The 22,929-nt window shown below is 38.8% G+C and overlaps 1 protein-coding gene across 4 annotated transcripts in view; it reads right to left on the bottom strand.

Annotated features, from left to right (window-relative positions):
- CSRNP3 (cysteine and serine rich nuclear protein 3) overlaps positions 1–22,929 on the bottom strand; it is a 104,966-nt gene that overhangs the window by 67,740 nt on the left and 14,297 nt on the right. Inside the window, exons 1-2 of one of the 4 annotated variants that reach the window (XM_027911500.1) lie at positions 19,612–19,721; positions 5,339–5,510 (exon numbers count right to left, since the gene is read on the bottom strand). In XM_027911500.1, coding sequence (XP_027767301.1) covers positions 5,339–5,510; positions 19,612–19,680 — 241 coding nt within the window. In that variant the 5' untranslated portion in view covers positions 19,681–19,721. Of the gene's footprint in view, positions 1–5,338; positions 5,511–10,818; positions 10,870–17,658; positions 17,763–19,611; positions 19,722–22,929 lie in introns of those variants that run through there. The other 3 variants (XM_027911503.1, XM_027911502.1, XM_027911501.1) reach the window with 3 other exon arrangements.

The raw sequence follows: 22,929 nt of genomic DNA, 5'->3' as shown, positions 1-22,929 counted from the left end.
TTTTTCCCCCCATGACATGAAACTGCGTAAAATAAAACTCTACTCCTGACTAACAAAGACTACAAGAGCCTTTCCATCTCCCAGAGCTAATTCATAGACCAACTCCACACAACGGAGTTCTGCCTTTTACTGGAACCACTTGATGCTTCATAATTAGTAATTGACAGGGCTGCCTTACTGCAACCACTTGCCCTTTAAGAAGAGACCATCCTGCTGAAAAGAAAATAATCATAATACACAGGAATACTGTAAGGCTGGCCTCACTGCAGGTGAGCAAACTGAGTCGCTTAACCACAAATAACATGAAAGGTAGCAATGTGAATGTGAAAATACTTTGATCTTTAAAAAAAATAATAACCTCAGAGCCTTGAATTAAATTTTGTGATGAAATTTAAGAGACTTTTTGTTTCAGCTAGTTTCCTAAGACATATTTAATTTATTCTTTCAAAATAACTAAGTACACATATTTTGAATAGAGAGCAAACAGGTACTGGCATTCCCTATGCTTTCCTAGAATTATCTTAAATAAACTGTTTTATCATGATTGCCATCGAGCCATTTCCAGACCTGTTAAACTGGTCACTGACACCCACACCACACCCCCATCCCCACCCTGCTTAAGAATTAATTTAATGGCAGGGGTGAGCCTAGTTGGTGTGTAACATGCTTCAGCAGTCTACAAAAGTTTAACTTTCCAGTTGCACCTGAGTTAAAAGCTTGAGCCAGTGAAATTCACCTGTTCCCTAACCCTGAGTTTAGAAGAAAAAGTTCTGATTTGAAACAAAGTGAAATCCTCCTTCCAGAAAATAACTAGCAAACAACCCATGAGTAAAATAGTACACGTTTTTAAGGGAATAAAGGAAAAAAATACAAATCATACAAATTTCCTTTAAAAAATAACATGCCATTTGTTTACTGCATTATATAGTGCAGGCTTCTTACTAGAAAAGTGTTTGATTCACACAGATCCCTAAACCTCAGGGGGAGAGAGACATATATTTCTTCAGTTACCGCGATGGGGACCCTAATCAACAACATGTATAAATCCTGTAGCTTCTCATTCTTCAGTACTATGGAATTCTGTCAGACTTTACAATTAAAATATCACTCAACGCTTCTGATTGCCATTACCACATTTGCTGCACTTGCATATATACATGTACAAAAACGTGTGTATATATATGTAATTTGACAAAGCTTATATAAATATATAGTTACACCTTTTTTCACATTATAAATATATGCACATGTGCTTACATGCAGCAGACCTGTATCTTTAATTCTGAAAAAGGCATATTCATTTCCATGGATGCTACTGAGGAAATGAAAAGCAATATAAGGGTACTGTAATCATTTAACTGATTTGGATATGCACATTTATTTTTTAATAAAACGTGCTACCACAGAAAAATAAATATAAATATTAATGTCTAATATTGAGTATAATTATTAACAGCAGCCTTAATCTACATTCAGCTTCTAAAATATTGTTATAACGTTCCAGTATCACAAAGAATTACTGTGTACTGACAGGGTTTACTGGAGCTCACGGCACAATAAAGAACTTTTTAGATTGCTGTTGTGTGTCTCACCAGTCCCTTTGAGAAGCAATGATTCTGCACATGTATTGATAAATAAGAGTAGGAAGAATTTATATGAATCTTTTTTTATTTTTCTGAACAGCAGAATGGTTTTGGGTACACAGTAGGAGACCAGACTTCATGGACAGAATAAACACATTACTGCAAAAAGTAGGCTGAAGAGGTAAGAATTTTACACTGATCTCAGATGAGGCTAGAGCAAACATGCCTTACATTTTCTAAAAGCCTGCTGTTCTGTGTCTAACATATGCTACTGAGGATAGGGTTGTTTGCAACAGCGTTTCCTTGTTTTGCTCCATATTCAAATATTATGCAATGCAATCTTGCAACCACCTCTCACACACACAAAAAAATCTTTATTTGGAAATATTCTTACTGATTTCCATTTTACATCTAGAGATCTTGGACTGTCAATAAATTTGGCATTTGGATTTTGAAGAAGCTGATGACTAACAGAAAATAACCACAACAGAGGACAGGAATCAGAAAACCGCTCCTATCAGAATTTGATTATAAAGAAATGAGTTCTAATATAAAATATGCTATTCCAGATCCTCAAAAAAAAAAAAAAAACTCTTAAGTAGTAATCTGTTGCAGCAATCCCTCCAATAAATCCATTCTTCCCAGAAAAATATAAAACTATACTTCCAAAAAATCAACAGATTACAGTAAAATTTTGAAAACAAAACTTAGATAGGAATTGCTAAATTTTCTTTGACGTAACAAACAGGAAAATATCCAGAAGTTTCTCAGCTAATTTAAATGAAGTATTACCTTTTCTTGGGCTATAGGTCTGATTCTTCACCACCTTTGTAAAAAGGAGATGTGGCTTCTATTTTGACAACACTAAATTGTACAAGATCCAGCTGTGGAGAGCCAAGCTCCTTAAATTCAATCTTTTTTGTTTATTTCGGCTTTACAAAAAACAAATGAACAACTGTGATTTTTAAAGTCTGCTGCTGCAGCAGCCAGAAGAATGTTTAGGTTGTTTCTTTCCCACAAGAATATTATAAAATACTTACCTAGACAGTTATATTAGAAAAACTCTGTCATTGCCTACAGAAACATGAGCAAAAAGGTTGTGACTCGAGATCTAAAGAATGAAACAATGAAAATAAAGAAATAAATAAAAAGCTCAAACCAAAACAAAACCTCAAACCAACCAATGAAAATAAATAAATAAATAAAAATCCCAGACCAAAACAAAACCCCAGACCAACCAAAACTCCAAACCACATAAAAATGGAAAGCAATTTAAACCTAAGCAAAATAAATATATCTGCATCATGCCCTGAAACCTTTTCAGTAGAAAAAAGCACTGGCAGACTGCAAAATAAAAGAAATTCCAGGCTGAAAATTCTATCACTAAATTTGAAGAGTTCAAGTTCCAAGAGCAAACATCATGAGCCTCAAGCTCTTGAGGCTCTTGAGGCTCTTCAGCTTAACCATTAAAGCAGGGTAATGAGTTGGGAGAGGGGGAGTGGGACATCTCATATCTACCTGTGTCTCAAATCATCCCAGTCTTTGTTCTTCCCACAAGCACTCTACATTCAGCAAGAAGCCTACACAAAACTTGGGTTTTTCAAACCCAGTAAGTACTGGGCTGCCATCTGTATTCACAGAGGTGAGGCAACAGAGTTGAATGTATCAAAATAGAATACAGTAGAACAAATACATTTTGCAGTGGAAAGGGGCAAATAGATCTCAGAGATAGTAAACTGATAAAGCAAAACACAGTTCCCTACAGACTTATCAGACCAGACCCAAAAGCAGTCTAGTTGAGGATTGACAGCACTGTACAAACTGCTTCTGGACATGTGCTTGCTGCTACCCCTTTTGAGCTTAACAGTGAACTTGGCTCTGGAACAAGAACAAGCAGTGCTACTTCAGCTCTCTCTGAACCTCTGATGCACATAAGCTATAAACCCACCAAATGATTCAGGTTGGAAAGGACTTCAGCAGGTCTCTAGTCCAACCTCCTGCTCAAGGATGGATGAGATATCAGACAAGGCTGCTCACAACTTAGCCAGCCAAGTCTTAAGAATCTGTAAGGAGAGAGACTACACAGCCCCTCTGGGCAACCTTTTCCGGTGCCTGGCTATCCTCAAGGAGAAAAGTTTCTCTTTATATCCAGCTGGAACAGGTCTTATTTCAATCTACATTGGTTCCTCACCCTCCCATCACTGACCACTAGAAAGAGCTGCACATTGTGCATGAGCTCCTCAAAGGTACTGCACGGTTTCTACTGGGTCCACCCAGAGCCTTCCCCTTGCCAGGCTGAACACGGGCAGGTTCCTCAGTCTCTCCTCACATGGTGAACTCTCCAGCCCCCTCATCCCCTTGGTGACCCTCTGCTGCACTTGCTCCATTTTATCAAAGTCTTGCACTGTGTGACCAAACCTGGACACAGTTCTCTAGGTCAGTTCCCAGCCTGTATCAGTGCAGGGGCTCTCCCTTCCCAGGGGCACAGCTGCATTTGTCTTTGCTGAATTTTGCGTGTCTCCTTTCAGCCTGTTCCTCCAGTCTGTCCAGGTCCCTCTGAATGGGAGTTTTTCTCTGAAGGGCATCAACCATTCCCCTCAATGTGGTTCTCTGCAAATGATGTAAGTCACTGTCACCTCCTTCAGGTGACTAAAGATGTTAAGCACAACAGGTTTCAGAACAGACTCCTGTGGTGCCCAGTCAAACTAAAACACAATCCCTTCACCACCACCCTCAGCTGAACATCCAGGTCCTCAGAGTACTTTTGAAAAGTCTGCTCTAAGAAAAGGTGGTACAGAAGTATCTCTTACTCAGAGAAGTCTTTTTCCTTTTGGGAGAAGGAGCTACACTAATTCTGTTGCCAGCTGTAATTCACAAATAGCTCTAGCCTAGCTTTATTAGGCAGTCAATACATAAAATTCTAAAAATGTGGAGACAAGAAGAGTGGAGACCCTCTTCTTGCTGCTACATATGAACTGTTAAATAAAATCCAAATCACTTACTGCTATTCATTTACACACTGTTTACTGCAGATATGAGGCTTTATATAGTCCACAGTTTATGCCAGTTTAGTAACTGGTAACCTCAACCCAAGAAGTCAAAAGAAAAATATGCTGTAAATTAACTATTCATGTTCAGCTGGTTGAGTGGGAACAAGAAAAGGATTTCCGTCCTTCAAGTGTCTCATGGAGACATCAAATATGAATCTAACACCCTCTCAGGAAGGATTACAAATTTCTTCCTCTGTTTACTCCTGTAACGAGTGAAAGAAAAAGACTGAAAGCTGTATGGTTGCATTGGCTCAAGGGGCAGGATGACTGATCTGATTCTGTCCCAAATTGAGTACTCTACTCTCAACTCTGAACACACAGCACTAAGCAGAAGCACTGGCCTTCAAAGGTAGTTTCTGCTGGTATAAGCTCTTCCCCCAAATCATCACCCAAAATGGAAGACATACTCCTTATATACCTAAAACATTTCATACTAACTAGATATGAATGATAAAGCCTAAAAGTGGAGTTTCCCCTCAAACTCATTTAGACATACAAATTTGCACAGAAACAATTATCAGATGAAATAGTTATTTTTCAAAAATATGTACCTCCTTGCGGTGTCAGCACTTAAATGTAATAAACCAGAAAAGCACTTCAAAATAAAAGCAGATAGCCTTCAGTGTATTTCTTACAAGTAAGACGAACCTTTCTTAGCTTGTATAAAAAGCAGTATTGTGCCAGACACACCACTTTAGTACTTACGAGTAAAATGATTAGAAGTGGATGGATGGACATTACTTCCACTGTCAGCACTTTCACTGCTAGACATGTCATCATCTGATTCCCACACACAGGAACAGGGTGAGGTGCCACCAACTTCTTCAAACTTCCTCTTTAAAATTCCACTCATCGCTGCAATGCTCTCAACATACACCTGTAACAGGAACAGAGGCAATGAGGCACTGACACACCTGTCTACTGTGCAGGTCTTCCAATTAATTCACCCTGGAAGAGTTCACATATCAGTCAGATGCTACGACGTGTAGCTAAACGGCTCCTTACCAAGAGTGTTAAACAACTTTTCCAAGAAGGAGTCAAAAAAAATTATCAGTATATTTATCATCTGTAATGTAAATTTATCATCTATAATGTCAATGCTACCTGTATTCTGCCAGTGCAGACAAAATTCTATAACCAATCTCATGTGTAAAAAAATATATATATTTCAGTCATGCAGCAATTTTGGGTCAAGCATAAAGTATACATACACCAATAAATTCACAAGAAATGTTCCTTTATTCAACACTTAGAAACTTACTTGGCACCAAGAAACATTACATGACAAAAATCAGTGTTCACTAATTAATATAGTTCAGAAAAAACATTCTCTTTTGATTTATTTTAAAAGGTCTGATTTATGTAATACTCACTACTAACAAATGTCCACATTTGCAATTAGATTTGAGAGCTGTATGACAAACTCAGCATCAGGCCAGGCCCTGCAAACACAGTTCTGGCTCATTTTGTCATTTTAATTTATGTAGGAGTTTCTTGCATAGTCTTTTTGAAATTCAGATATGAGTACTGGCACACATGTAGACTATTTCCATTCAAACAAGTATCAAGGGACTGAATCTCTCCTTATGGACTTGACTTCCTAATAACATTGCCCAACAAAGCCAGAGTCATGTTGAATATTCCTTATTGTTTCTCTTTCATAACAGCTGATCTTCATATACACATTTATGAAATACCAAGCAGAAAAAATATCAGAATATTTTAAAGCAATTCCTAGATCACTTTAATACATCTGATCGGCTGAAACATTTTTTTCTCGATCTTTAATTAAAAAATATCTTGATCGTTTCATGTCACCATCACTACTGATTACATCCTACTGAAGAGTGAAAATTAATTCTAAGATCTTAAGTTAAAAGTTACAGATAATATCTACTCTCTGACTACACTAAGCAGTGAAATGCTATTGTAAATAGCTGGGGAAAAAAGGCTGCTGTTTGATGCTTTTAAGCGTATAGTACCAGAAGGTTTCATGCTTCTGAATGTCACTTGCCTTCATCCTGTTAAGCTGCCAATTCGATTGATTTTATAAAAAGTTATTTCCTCCAGTAAGCTTCACTCTACCTTTATAGCTTTGTCTAAATTAGAGAAAAGATTTCAGTATAGACATGGAATCCTGACATAATGCTAAGAACAGTTGCTGCATAAACATGACTTTCAGCTCCCAACTTGTTCATATGCAGAGCACACTAAAAATTAAATAACGAATATATTAGGATTTAATACTCTCAGTAAGACAGCTTTGAATGCATATGCTCACCATGATGTTCTCAGCTTGTTTTACTATTTATGAAAAAAAAAAGGTTTTCCTGAAAGGGATTTCTTCAGGCTAAATATATGACTCAAACAGAATATACTTAGATCTCAACCTCTGCCCTTTTGTCCAAAAATGAATTACTATAAACTGCAAAGAAAGGATTGTATTTTTATTCTGAGGACATTGAAAGGAGAATTTAGCATCACTTTGTAATAACCTTTGCAAAAAATGTAAGAATACATGACATTTTTATGAATCAACCTTAATAAAAACACATTTACACACAGAAAAAAAAAAAAAAGAAAGAAAAGAACTAAACATACACACGCTGAAACCCCACAATTACAAAGAGGGGGAAGAAACCCCTTACCCCTTTCCTGAAAAAAAGATTTAGAAACAACTCCTCTGAATTGTCCCCCACGTCCTCACTATATCTCTTGCCAACTACCTTTTCCATTGCCTCCTGCAGTGCTTACAGCACTGAAATTGTGAAATCACCATTATTTCCATGGCAACAGCCTGCAATATCAAATCCACAGGATTATAGCTTGACTGCAGAAGAGGGTAAAGAAGCAGCTGGAGTGTGAGAAAGAAAATGCTTACACTCAAACATCTCAGTGAAGAGAGTGAGAAATGAGTGACAAGGAGTTTATTGTACAAGTGAGACCTAAATCAAATCCATATCTGTGCCCATTGAAATTGTGGATACAGGAGTTGTGAAGTTCCAGGTCCAAAGAATCTCAGTCATAAGTGCCCTGCAAGGCAAACCTAATAGCTGCAATCATCACTAGTGCACAGACTGTCAGAGAGCAAGATCCGATTTCAGAAGCTGAGATGATTTCCAGACAAAAGCCCTTCTGTCAGACAGTGTCTTCCACCACGATACCACACAGTGACTGGATGACTAATGTGCATCTTGCACATCAGTAAAGCCGTTGCAGATAGAGAGTCTCAACAGCCAGAACTGTTCACAAGTGGCAGAAACAAATATTTTTCACAACAAAGGGTTTTAAATTTGCTTGCTTTTGGTACAGCCTACATTTGCAACAAGTACCACAACCTGGTAGAAGAAAAGCCATTTCATTAAGATTTATAAAAAGAACCATAACAAGTTATTCCCAGGGTCCTTGGAAACGGCATATAGGTTAGCTCTACACTCAGCTAGCTGATTTAGATAAGCCAGGAGGTACAGGAATACTGCAGAACCTGAGTTTCACCCCAACACAAGAAGGCATAACTATCCATTATATATATTTAGTGTGACTGTTGCCTGATTTTTGTTCTGAATCTCTTCTAAGAAGATTATCGAGAAGGTTTTTTGACAAAGTAGTTGCGATACAATTTACGTGTTGCCACTTTTCCGAGATCTGTTGATTCTTATCTTTCTGCTATCAAGTCTCCCCAGGAAAATGTTACGTGGGGGAAAGGAGACACTTCCATTATTTAAGAGCTTGGCTATCACACAGATAGATTAGAGTATCTAAAGCTGTTTGTATACACTATGTACCAGCGGGAGATCCCTTCAGAATAACATCTGTATAAACAGATGCCTCTCCATAAGCCAATATTCTTCAGAAAGAGGCACATCTGCACAGTAGCACACAAGGCATGTTCTGTCTGATTGCCTTGTTTACACAGGCATCCTGCAGTACCTGCGAGACCCACTTCTCCAGGAACTAGGACATACTAAGCATGGGACACACAACCCAATGCTGTTTATTAAAGTGTTATTTTCTCTCTGCTCATTATGTGATATATCCCAGTGGAAGGCAGGGATATATGCCAGAGACCAATAGGAATAAGCAACAGTCAAACTTCTACTAGCAATGAGGCCACAGAGTCAGTGATATCATGAAAGGTTCCCTAAGTCCACAATCTGGAAACCAGGACAGGGAACTCAACTTAATTGGTCTTTGAAATATTTTTCCCCAATATTCCCTATTGGGGAATAAGGTCCCAAACATGTACACAAGTCAACTTTTCAATACATGAATGGAAAGCAAAACTATACATAGATCCCATATCTGATAAGAGGAATCATCCAGATAATGTAAGTACACAGCAGTACAGTTTTGCTAACACAAGTCACTTAGGGCATATGAAAAAGTACCACCACACAGGATGGGAAAACTCAAATAGAAAAGTGCTGTAGCAATATATGTATTCTGAAAACAAAAAAATGAGCAAACGTACATAGGTATAGAATCCAGTACACAGAAGTCCACAACTGACTATGGGAACCAAACAACATGACTAAGAAAAACAACTGCAGAGTGGTGAAACAATATGCTTGGACTTCCAGTAAGACACCAGTGAGATTCAGCCTTCAGAGGCAAACACTGAAAACCAAACACCAGCTACAGTTCAGAGATCTGCTACATGAAACTTAAAAAGTTTAAAAGAGCAAAAGTTGTCTTGAAAAGTTCAATTAGAAACAGACCTTTCTGGATGATTACTAAATAGCTGTCTAGTAGCTATGATTCATTTGGAGCAGCGTCCTGCTGATTCACACAACTGAGTAACAAGCAGGCACTGGAAGCTTTCCTGTTTGTTGATACATCCTTCCCACAAAAAATCCTTGCACAGCAATGTGATACATCATCCTCTGCCATCCCTCACCATGCTCATGTGCCATTAATCCACGGCAAAGCAAAACAAAGTTGAAAAGGAGGGAGCAGAGTATTAAAGCAAGGAAAACCAGCTAACACACACAATGCTGTGAGCTCTAGGTCAAACACCAATTGCCTGGCACAGTTAAGGATTCTTCAAGAAAATGGCAACCTGACACAGCAGAAGCATATAATGGATGTAGGCTGCGAGAAGGATACATCTTTCTTAAACATCCCCTATCCATTTTTTCCTTCCTTTATCCATTTTTTCCTCCTTTCTTTCCTAGTTTTCCTCCACCCTGAAGAAACTACTCCTACAAAGAGACCATTTCTCTAGTTCTCTAGCTGCAGGTATGCTGAATTCAGGTCCTCAAAGCTCCATGGCAACAGGCTTTGCCTTGCTATGATGCCAGATAATTGGCAGGCACCATATATTCAAATTCAGAGGCAACATGTTATTACTAGAAGACAAAAATCCCATGTAAGTGTGGGGGTTATATTTAAAACACTCACAATACTACCTGGAACCTACAAAGTAAAATAATGTAAAAGCCTGGCTGGTTTGATTTTTTCCTAGTACTTAAAAAGGCTGGAAACTTTAGAAAATCTTTGTAACAATCTCATTGCAGCAGGCATCTCCAAATCCCAGTAAAAACCCCCAGAAGAGTGATGTTAGAATTACCAAGGGAGTGAAGGGGAGGGACAACAGTGCATTCATATACCAGTGCTCCCAAGAGGAAATTCTTATGGCATTGCAACAACAACAACAACATACACTGCCAAACTTGTTCTACAAAACCTAAGTTTAAGTTGCCATATCCTCAGTGTCTCACTGACACACATATAGACAGGAAAAAAGTAAACCAAAAAATAATCCACAAAAAAAGCTCCAGGACCACATGAGATAAGCACTGTAAGGAGAGGTAAAAGCATGTCTCATAACTTGCACTTCAGCTATTGCTTTGAAATGTGCTAAAAGATACTACTACAACAGACAAAAAGCTGCAACATGAAAATAAGGAATTGACAAAATCTTGGTGCAGCGGTGTCGTGGTTTAACAACAGCCAGCAAATAAATACCATGCAGCTGCTCCTTCACTCCCCCTCCCCACCCTGCAGTGGGAGGGAGAATTAAAAATAAAAAAGGTAAACCTCATGTGTTGAGATAAGAACCATTTAATAATTGAAACAAAATTTAATAATGATCATAATAATAACAACAATAATTGCAATTTTAAGGAGAGGGAGAGAGCAACAGATCCCAAGACAGACAAGTGATGCACAGTACATTTGCTCACCACTTTCTGACTGATGCCCAGTCTGTGCTCAAGCAGTGACTGGCCTCCTTCCTGGTAAATCCCCCAGTTTATATGCTGGCCGTGACAATCTGTGGTATGGAATATCCCTTTGGCCAGTTCAGGTCAGCTGCCCTGGCCATGCTCACCACAGCCCCTTGTGCAGCTCCTCACTGACAGCGCAGGAGACACTGAAAAGTCCTTGACTTAGGGTAAGCACCACTTAGCAACAACTGTTGATATGAGTGTGTTATCAACATCATTCTCATACTGAACCCAAAAAGCACTAAAGCAACTACTGAGAATAAAGCAAACTCTTTCCCAGACGAAATCTGGACAAGTCACAAAGACAAATCCAGAGATATTTTCATTCTTCCAAAATCTTCAAATGAATGTTTTGGAATGTTCAGCATTATAGTATACAGCTCATACAACATCACTTGGGAAACTGAAGAAGCATGGAATATACCTGTGAAGACAAACACCAAGCATGTACCATATGCAGTAAGCATAAAAAACCAAATATGAAATAATAAAATACGACCCTGCTTCAAATTACATACCTTCATGAGTTAAGAGAAAAAGCCTCGCTACAGAAATCAGGTATTGACTAAAACTCAGGAAAAATCAAGAGAAAAAAGCCCAAGAATACATTGGCACTTGGGGTTGGGAAGGCATGGGAAGGGGAAGAAATCTAATTACTTGTTTCTTTGATTCATTTATGAAATCTTATTTTGTACTAATTCCTTCTTGAGACCTGATCACATTTTATTATAAAATCTACCTGGATAAAAAGTTCTGATCTGAAAATAGAAACCAAAATAAAGGCAGCATTAAATAAACACCTGTCCTATGAGTCACACTGGATTTTGCTTTGTCTCAAATGAACCATCTGAAAATACAGAAAAATTTAAAGACTGTAGCAGCAACACAGATTCTCTTCCGAACATAAAACACTTCTATGCAAATTACTTCAAACTGAACAGGAGGATGCAGAAAACAGATGTTACACATAAAACATTACTGCAAAGTACTCATCACAAACAACTCCCACCCACTGGCCAGTCAGCATGTACTATAACATGCTAGGGAGACTTGGCAAATAATTTCACAGTCAAATCATGAATATTGATGCTCACAAACAGAGACATTTGGGTTATTTGTAGTGATTAATACTGGTTTTGAATTTAGGTCTTTTTCTTAGCTTGCAAACAAAGCTTCATTTTTTTTTAAAAGACATTTTTTCTACCTGTGAATAAATGTTAGCAGCAGAGATGGTTTTGAATTACTCAATGTGCTTGCTTGGTTCCACATATTGCACTGAATTATTGCTGTGTGTAACTGACAGTTTTAAATTCGGGAGGGGAGCAGGTAGTGAAACCCAAAAGTACCTACAGTGACATCATCACTCACACAGATATTTAGAATATTACTTGCTTCTAAAAATGACTATTCTAAAATTACTAAAGAACTGCATTAATGCAGACAAAAAAGTCATTTGCATGTATGCTTACAAACAGTGAACAACAAAGGTACACCAACATGAATCAAACAGCTGTTCAGAATTCAAATTAACGTTTGCAATACATGTTTTGCTGTATTTGGCAGCTCTAATCACAAGCACCAGTTGCCAAAGGTAGACTTGGGTAGTTTCAGTACTACAGTCTGTGAAAGTTAAAAACACATAGCAAGCCAATCCCACTTAAGACACTAAACTGTATAGGCACAGGGAAAACCATTAGTATAATCTTACTCATATATTTGTGCTTACAGCTGTGGTCAAGTTACACAAACATAAAACAGAAAAAGTCTTCCTCTCTTCAATTGCTTCAGTCTAAGTCCACAGCACCAAGTAAATCCTGCAGGATAAGACTGCGCAATTCATCCTGGGGAATCTGTTCTGGCATTGCAAGCCAAATCCTGCCAAGTCTGCTCTTTGCAGTGTTTCTATACCACCACTTTACAGCACTCCTGATTTCACACTTGAGTACTAATCCTCTAATCTTCTAGACTGCCTACACATTGTTGTACACTAACACATGCCACCTAGCTCCACTGGCAAGGAATTTAAAATGCAGAAACAATGTTGGCATATGCTTACCTCCTGTCTCTGCAATCAGTACGGATGAAATGCTGGTAGATCTGGCTCCCTTAGTCTTCCAAAAGAATCTCACATGCACCGAGCATGCAAATATCCCCCCTCCATCATCTAAGTGCAAGAGTCCTGCGTATAACAGCAGTAAAATTGCTTTCTACCTCTTAGCTACATCAACTGATATCAACAGTTGAATTAAACGCTTTTAAAATTCAGCCAACAGAAGAAAATTCTAGGCTAGTTCTCAAGTTTTCTCTCAGCATGCTCCCCAGGGAGCAAAATAACACAAGTAAGAAGTAGTAGTAATTCAACTAGGAACCCAGGAGCTTAGCAGACAGGTCTCCGATGGTGAAGGTGCAACCAGGGAGAAAGGGATTCAGAGGCATTCAGCAAGACAGCTTTCATGTCAAGATGAGATTTGTCAAAAAAAGCTGTTTAGTTTGAGCTTGTGTTTCATTTATAACAATTTTCCAAGCTTGCTACAGCAAGAACTGCTTCTATGAGAATGAAAGATGCATAAATCACACCAAGTCCTAGAGGGACAGAGGAGATTCAGGAGAAAGACACGCTCAAGCTGGATCACAAACTCAAGTTCATAATGCCTAACCTGCATATAAGTAACTTAGGACACTTTTAGCAGCACCTGTCCAAGTCCTTTCCAAAGGTAACATTACTGAAGATCTGGTATTGAGTGCTTCTATATTTTTAAGTCTTCATGATGAAATTCCTTCAGTTATAATCTCTTCACCTAAAATCTCTGCAGAAGATTTTCGTTTGTTCTTTTTAAAGGAAAAAAAAAAAAATTACTATCTGTATTTCAGAATAAATTTCAGTGTTTTGTATGTATGCTCCCAGGAAAGGTTTACTGCTGTTTAGACTGTACTGCCGGACTACTTGAAGCAAAGGTCTGGTCAGGAGATGTCACAACCCTTCATAAAACTAAAGTATGAAAACAGAGAAAACACTGCTACCAGTCCTACTGGCTTCTACAGATACACAGACCTTAGAGCAGAATGAGGATGCAGGTGATGGGGAGAACTGGTCTGTCTGCTACATGGAAGACAGCATACCAACAACACATCTTTACTGCACCTCTCTGCAAAAGGACATAGAACATTTGACTTGCTTAGCACCTTCCCAACACCTGGAGTGAGGTTCTGAGACTGGCAGCAGTGCTTTTGGCACAGCAGCTTTGGATTATGCTGCTCCCAGCTGCAAGAATGGCAGTAGGGTCCAGCTCTGTAACCAAGATTGGAATGCTGTCAATTTCCTGAGTGCTGGAAATAAGCAGTCTTTTATATAAATTTTGCTCTGATTAGCCCCAGTAGTAATACTAATTGGCTCATTGCAACACCTCTTCGTAGTATTTCAGTGCTGATTTCCCCCACTGTTCTTTCATGAACATTAGTCAGTGAACAGGCAGTGAGCGAGCACTGCCTGCAGAGGAACTGCACAACATGGCAGGGTATCCTGTGTATCTCAGTAAGCTCCTGTCGAAGTTCAGCACGGTCATGACTGGCAAATGCCAAAGGAGCCTTCCCACCTCTGTAACCCCAATACAATGGTACTCAGCTCCCTGTTGCCTGCTGTTTGACACACAGCCTGGCTGCTCCTTCACCATTAACATCAAAGCCAGCAGAGAGAGCACAAATTCAACAGCTCTCCTCTTCTGCCCCATGTTCTCTGCATCTTGACACAAGGGGCAGCCATTCTCTCCTCTGAAATACATAATCTTTAACAGAGTTTTGAAAAACAAACCAACAAAACAAATCAAACAAACCCACAAAAACACCCAACACACCCCAACTCATAACACTTGAATTCCCAGAGCAACAGTATGAACATGTAACACAAAAACGTGCTGAAATATATTTGCAAAACTCACTCTGAACTGGGTTCCCCCCCACCCTTTTTTTTTTTTTCCTAAAAAGATGGGAGCAAACTCTTCCACCTTAACTGTTTATTTATTAGGGGATGTGTGTATGCATCCAAGTGGTGCAAATTTTAGGTAACAAAACAACATACCTTGCTCTGGCCATAATTATTGACAATAATGGTACTACTTTGATGTGACAAGATTTAAAAAAGTCTCATTTTAGGAGATTAGACTTTAGAAACAAGATGAATAGATAGTTTGGGGGTTTTCTTGAGAGCAGCTAATGTGGTAAGATAACTTGTCTTCACTTGCATGGTCTGATATTAGCTGTACAGCACAGAACTGTCTTTCTTCAGGCGTGAACAAGCAATGCTAAAAATTGCTGGAAAAATCTAGCCTGGCAGAAGCTTCAGCTCATCTGTCTGTAACTCTTTATAAAAAATTCCAAACCAAACAAACAAACAAAAAAAAGCAGTACTTCTCCATGTTATCATCCCCATCTTCCACAACCAAGGCATGAGAGGCAATATGCAACAAACTTTCTCATGAGTATTTTCACCAGATGAGAACTTCTGCTTCTATATCCAAAAAAACACCAAAACCCAAATGATTCATGTCAAATTGGCACAACTTGACTACCAATATAAAATGCAATGATGCTACTTCCAATAAGATATCATACCTTTACTTCCTCAAATAATGTTTAGATTTACTTATTATCTCTATGGAATCTTAAACTATGTACTTAGAAAAGTGGGGGTTAAAATTAAACAACTCAAGTTTGTCTATCTCAGTAGAAAACAAATTATTCCCAATAAGAAGGTCTGCTATGATTAAATTTTATTTTTCTCATAGAAAAGTTTCTATAATCCATTCAATAATCTGCTTTCTTAGTATGCTAATAGTTTCTTACAGAATGGAAGATACCGGATCCTTTCCTCTCACTCATATCACCAGGTTAAGAACTGGCTGGATGGCAGGGCTCAGACAGTGGTGGTGAACGGTGCTGCAGCCAGGTGGCATCTGGTCACTAGTGGTGTCCCCTCGGGATCAGTGTTGGGCCCAGTTCTGTTCAATATCTTTACTGATGAACTGAATGAGGGAATTGAGTGTACCATCACCAAATTCACAGCCTTAATCTGCTGAAGGGTAGTGAGGTTCTGCAGAGGGACCTGGGACAGGCTGGCTCAATGGGCTGAGACCAACAGCATGAGGTTCAAGAAGACCAAGTGCCAGGTCCTGAACCTTGGTCAGAACAACCCCATACAGCACTTACAGCCTGGGGCAAGAATGTCTGGAAAGTGGCCCAGCAGAAAAGGAGCTGGGGGTGCTGATCGACAGTGGCTGAACATGAGCCAGTCTGTGCCCAGGTGGTCAAGAAGGCCAAAGACATCCTGGCTTGTATCAGAAATAACATAGCCAGCATTACTGTTCCCCTGTATTCAGCACTGGTGAGGCCTCACCTGGAGTCCTGTGTCCAGTTCTGGGCCCCTCAATTCAGGAAGAATGCTGAGGTGCTGGAGTGTGTCCAGAGAAGTGCAACAAGACTGAAGGTGAAGGATCTGGAGAACTTGTCCTATGAGGAGTGGCTGAGGAGCTGGGGTTGTTTAGCTTGGAGAAAAGGAGGCTCAGGGTTGACCTCACCCCTCTCTATAAATACATGAAAGGAGGTTGTACCCGGGGGGGTGTTGGCCTCTTCTCCCAAGCAGCTAGTGACAGGATGAGAGGACAGTCTTCAGCTGTGCCAGGGAAGGTTCAGGTTAGACATTAGGAAGAATTTCTTCACAGAAGGGTGACTGGATATTGGAATGGGCTGCCCAGGGAGGTGATGGAGTCACCATTCCTGAAGATGTTTAAGGAAGGGCTGAATGTGGTACTTAGTGCCATGGTCTGGTTGATATGATAGTGTTTCAGTTTAAGTTGGACTCAATGATCTCAGAGTTCTTTTCCAACCTAAATCTGTGATTTCAAGTAATCAAAATAAAGTATTCAACTTTAAGTGACCTTTGGTACTTCTGTTGTCAGCTAAAAATGGATTTTATTATTAATTTGCAGAGGATTCATTATATGTAGGTGTAACAATACCTTGTAATGTTTTAATACTACCTTTAAGACACAGCGTAACAGGAAAAATACCCTGTTCAATAATGAAAAATTAATCAGCATGCTGACTAACATGTTACCAAAAAAAACCAAAAAAATCACATATATATCAACAAAATAAGAGAAAATGGGTATATTTAACCCATTAAGAAAATGCCGTTTATTTTGTTTTCTAGGCACAATCAGGAAGCCATCCAATGGGAAAGGAGAAATCGAAAAAATAGCAGTGATATTGTTCATTTATACTAAAGAGCAGTTAACAACAAAAGAAGTGATGATATATGGAGGGAATAAATAATAAAGAACAGGATTTAAAAAAAGTAGTATCATAGAACATCCCAAGTTGGAAGGAACTCACAAGTATCATAGAGTCCAACTGTTGAAAGCAGTGGCTACAAATTCTTAATTGAAAATAATTAATTCTTTAAAAGATTAACTTTCTTAGCAATGCTAAGTCATAGAATGGCATTTCTTGCTTACAACACGTTCCTTAGTAATTTAGATTTTGGCTTTTGTTTGAGGTAATTTAGTATTTTACTTAAAATGGTTTGTATAATATTTCAGTCACCTGCAGATACAACTGACAAGGAAGCATTCATTAATGCAGTAAATAAAAAAAAAAATTGCCTTTACAGGTTGTCAACTTACAAAGGCATGGTTTAAGCACATTTTTCCTATCATAGACTTCCCTGGGAATAAACCTGTATCTTCAAATATTATACAACACATATCTGCATCACCGCTATGATTTTTTTAACCAACTTTCTACCTGGTTTCAAACTCTTCATCCAGTCTTTCTCCCACTCACATGATCCCTTCTCAGCAGGATCTCCAGCATAGGCTAATGAGCTTATCTCCTTTCCACTGAGCTGGTGAGTGTTGGCAGCAGCTGACAGGGAATACTGGACAGAAAATGCAAATCTGTAGTTCATGTAGAATACCTGAATCATTAGGGAACTTTAAAACTAGTGACAGCACAGTAGTTTTATTCAGTATCTTTTATGCTGTCATTATTAAGAGGTAGATATTTTTAGCCACCAAAAGCCAAATCCATCTGCAGCAGCAGCGTTTCCAAGGAGACAGAATAATTTAAACACATGTGGAACTAGATCGCTGTTTTCATCAACTCCTCTCTGTTACTGGAGCTCCTCTGAGTCAGATTTTTTCATTTGAGGGGAGAAGAGTGATTTGAATACATGGATTTGAGACTGTAATTTAACAGTTGTGCTTATGCTTTCAGATACATATCTATTGCTTAAAAATAACTAATCTTAGGATGCAACTCAACTCTTTTTCAGTCAGTGTTATTTACCAGTGTTTACATTCCAGTACAAAAAAAAATAAAGAAGACACAGCTCGTTAGCCTTTAGAATAATTTGGGAATTGCTAACATTTGCTATAAAATTTTTTTTTCATTGATTGATGGTTTTTTAGAAAATATACCAGGCTTCATTTTCTGAAGAAACAGTAGGAGGAAAGGACACCATTCCAGTGGCTGCAGATGGTAAGGTACATAAATAAGTGGACAGCTTCTTCCAGTGCTTTTTAGCACTCCTAAGACTTGTATTGACTTGTTCCAGTTTTTCTTAAATGACATCACTTTTTAATAATTTTAGATCTGTTCTTAGGGAATTCACTCAGTGAATACAACAAAAATAGATACATGCATTTACTGATTTTACTCTCTGAAATCTGTTAAAACTAAATTCAAACATTTTAGCTTTATAAATATATTTTATGAATACATATACTCTCAAACCAATGATAATCACAATTTATTAATGTCAATGAAGATTTTTGCTTCAAACCAGAAAAATGGCAATGTGTATAATAATAATTATTTGCTACAAGTAAAATGTGGAAGTAAGTCAGTATAGAGCTGATACATTGAAATGCTTGCCCCAGTGAGGCCAATATCAAAATCCCCAGTTCTTTCAGTGGGGCCAGGATTTCTGCCTGTAGTCCTATATCCTCATATAATGTGGTTTGATAAACAAATCTATTTTCTGTATCAAGTTATTTGCTACTTGCCATCTCCAGTCTCTGTGAACTCACAGCTGCTGCTAACACAAACCCAGCAGAAGCAAGCTATTTCAACAGTTTATTAAAGCTGGTACACAAATGCTGTAGGTACTACAAGATTTATCTGTCTCATACACATAATTGAATGCATCATGTTTTCCTTTATGACAAAGATAATTTCATGACTCAGTTATCAACCACATTCATTCCAAACTTAAAAAAAATGCAAAAAATCCACAAAATCCCTTTCAGTTGTTCTGAGGAACCATTTTTACTGTTTGTTCAATGCTAAGTAAGACACAGTTTTAGAAGCAGTTCATCTTCCTATCCAAACGCAAAGAAAATATTTTTAGATCTTCCAGTTGGTAGCATACACTTTATTTTCAACAGCAAGTCTTTCTATCACACAAAATGACCTCTCTTTCTACAGCTTGCTGAACAACTTGGGCATCAATGAGATGCAATGCGTACACTGTCACATGAGAAAGCTGTCAGCATCAGGCATGCCTGTGATTTCACTGCTCACGGATCTCACATCGGCTGGAACCTCCCGGGCAGGAGGAATAATATCTGCAAAGCTGCTTCACAGTAATTTGTGAGGAACAAGCAAGATGCTTGCACATGCATTTTTTATATCTGAAAACCGTTGTGACAAGGATCAAGAATAGCTATTCATAACAGGAATTTTTTTCACCCTTACCTGTAAATCGGGTTTCTGTGTTTCAGCTCTGTCAGTGCAGAATGAAAGGTTTACTCCTCCTTTTTCCATCTATCAGACAGCAGTCATCCAATAACTGAAGTCATCCTGGCATCCTCTGGAACATGCTCTCTCCCTTATTTCCCACTCCCCACCCCCATCTGCATGCTAGCAAAATGGGAAAACAGCAAGAAGAAAACAGAACAAAAAAGCACATCTAAAAACCAGCTTTAATGAGCTACTTAGTAATCAGTGAGGACACTCTGTACTGAAAGGTAATGACAAAATTTAATGACAAGAAGAGAAAAAAGTCTCTCTATTAATAAACCTTCAGCTCCCCTACTGAATAGTAATTCTCCCTTTCAGCTCCTTTTTGTAAGGAAAAAATAAGCAAACAGCTGTAGGAACACAGTTAGTGCCTGTATACATTCTTTGAGACTGACTCAGCTATCCAGATCTTCAGTGAAGAGTGCTGCTGTGTATTTAGGAAAGCTTGTGATTATCAAAATAACAGTGGTGCTTTTATACAAACAAGGATCTGAAATCTCAATGCAAATTAGAATAATTCAGAGAGAGATGCCAGGAATTTCCTACTAAATACGTTTTCTTTCTGTTTGAGGCAGTATTTGTAAAATACCTGAAAGGGAATAATTAGTACATACTTTTTCTTGAAGTGTTGGGTATATAAAGGTCTACCTGTATAACTGGTGCACATGCAATGATTTTACTGTATTTATAATATAGTAGACAAAGTTCAGTGTGGTGCATGAATTTCATTCACACAAAACTTTCTACCTAAATAAGAATTCAAATGCAAAAAAATGACTAGGTGAAAAATTTTCAATTCATGTGCCTCAAACATACTATTAATCTATTTGTAGCCTCTTAAATCGAGTTGAAAAAAATTACTTCCAAGATCAGAGAATTTTTATTTTCTTCATATCTATATAAATTGGATATCAGCTCAGCTGAAAGCATCACATTTAGTTTATGACAGTTTAATTACATTTAAAAATCAAAATCAAGCATGAGTCTTCCTAGCTACATCAAAGCATTTGTATTCTAGGATTTCCCCTTGAAAGGAAAATGTTAAGCAGCAGAAGCTGACAAATACCTTTATGTTTACAAATTTCAATCTTCAGCTATAGCTATCCAATAAAATTAACTGTGAATTCCTTTAAATAAGAGCATCTGTTCTCTTCACTGAATTATTGATCTTTAACCACACAAGACTATACCAATTAGCATACTTTCAGTACAAAGTAATAGCTGATTTAGCTTCTGAAAAAATTAGCTGTCAGTCTTATCACATCTTATAACTGCCAGCAGATCCTGTGCATAACATTCAGATTCTGTCTTAACAAGTAAAGTAGGTGCCTTTTTAACCGAATTACCTCAGTTTAACATAAACCCTCTTTCTATATGCCTAGAAAAAGGGAAATCCATTCCTGCAAGCACTAGCAAACTATTAGGTTTCAAATCCAGACAACCAATGCAGTTTTCTTTATTGGGAAAGAACTGTAGGGAACACTGAGGAAAACCTAAACTGACATTTTACCCTGATAAAGAATTGGCTGCAAGACTTCTGCAAATTTTCTTTCTGATCTGCAGAAAGAAATTTGGAGTTGAGCATCAAGGCTTCACCTCTCAACCAGCCTGACTGCTGAGGGAAATGCACAGATATACAGAACTGTAGTGTCATAACTAGACTTAATAAACATCTTTTAAATACAGATGCAAGGTGCAACACTGATTTCATCCCCAAAGCACTATCAATCAGAATAGCTAGTCAGAGGCAGTATAAACAAAATAAATCAGAATGCCTTGCAAAACCTACTATGAAAAAAAAGGAGGTTATTAACAACAAATCCCTAACAGCTCAACACTCCCAGAATGAAGCAACTCTACAAACTCTGTTTCTAAAGTAAAACACAAATGGCATTGCTACAAAAACTGATTAACTGGGCTGGTGCTTCCCCTGCACTTCACAAGGGCTGCACACAGGAGCCTCCCCAACGGTAGGGTCTGTGCAATCTCCATAACCCAACCATGCCAGCTTCCTTGGACTTCTGGGTAACATCAGAGAGTCCTTGTGAAACTTGCCCAAATTTGCACATCAAAAATTAAGTAAACTCATTTACTTGATAAATGCATTTTAAATGCAACTACTGCAGGGTGCTGAGGTGCCCTGTGGGGGTGGGGGTTTGGCTCTCTGGGCACAGGGTCAACCTACAGACAGCGCAGCAGGTGGCTTTGAGAGAGGAAGGGAGCAGCAGCCCCTGCCCACCCTGTGCCAGGACTCTGCCTTCAAGTTCAGCCTCTCGCCCCTGGCCCTGCCCGACTGTGCTCCCCCTGCTGCAGCCTTGCTGGGGCCCAGCCAGGCAGCCCCTGACCCAACTGCCTGCTCCTGCAGGATCTCAGCCGTGCCTCTCCACCTGATCCAGACAGAGCCTGGCAGCCATCCCCAGGCCTGACCTGCTCCCCACTGCTGGGCTGCCCTCCACTTATGTCTTACCTGCCCTTTCCAAGCCACCTGCTGCACTGGCTGCTCCCCGGCAGAGCACCTGGACCTGATTGTCCCTTTCCAGAGCCAGCACCTGCTAAATCTCGGCAATGCTTTCCAGCTCCAAAGTGCCATTATTGGACTAATTAATCACATATACACAGAGACGGAAAAAAGGAAATTGGCTCCTTTTTGAATCCAGGTTTGTGCTCAGTCCCTGCTGTGACTCAATGGTTTACTCTTTGTGCTTGTATTTGGCTATTTCTCTTTTACTCTTTTTCTTAAATTTATATTTATATCCCTGTTATACGGAACAAAAGGAAAACTCCACCAGGAAGTAGGTTCCTGCAACAACTTTCTTCCCTTCTTTCTGTGATTCTGTCTGTTGCTATCCAAATATTTACTTCCATTTTTTCTGACTCTACAAAGAACGAGTCAGGATTTTGGCAATCCCTGACAGTACTGTGACAGGATCACCACCTTCCTGAATAAATCTTCTGGTTAAGGTACTGGGTAGCATCTTCAGCACCATTTTAGTTTCTTCTGAAATGCAAATCTTTGCAAATAGGAGAGAAGGGAAACAATGGCTGGGGGCAAAAGGGCCTTGGAGGTGTGTATCTCTCAAAGAACTCTGATTCCTGGTAACTAATATCTCTTGATCTCCACTCAGGCACTCACACAGCCCCTGGATTCCAGAAGCTATCCTCAGGTTATATAACTTTGTGATAGCTTATCATACATTAGAAACCAGTTACTGTAGATCTCTTCTGTCCAATGCGAGATCAGCTCTAACATACTGCTTCATGAAGACACGGGTG

This window comes from Empidonax traillii, unplaced genomic scaffold, assembly GCF_003031625.1.
Source record: "Empidonax traillii isolate 1590-97213 ecotype Southwest subspecies unplaced genomic scaffold, ASM303162v1 scaffold33:size3420811, whole genome shotgun sequence".
Lineage (NCBI taxonomy): Eukaryota > Metazoa > Chordata > Aves > Passeriformes > Tyrannidae > Empidonax > Empidonax traillii.
This window is presented reverse-complemented; position numbering and strand designations above follow the sequence as displayed.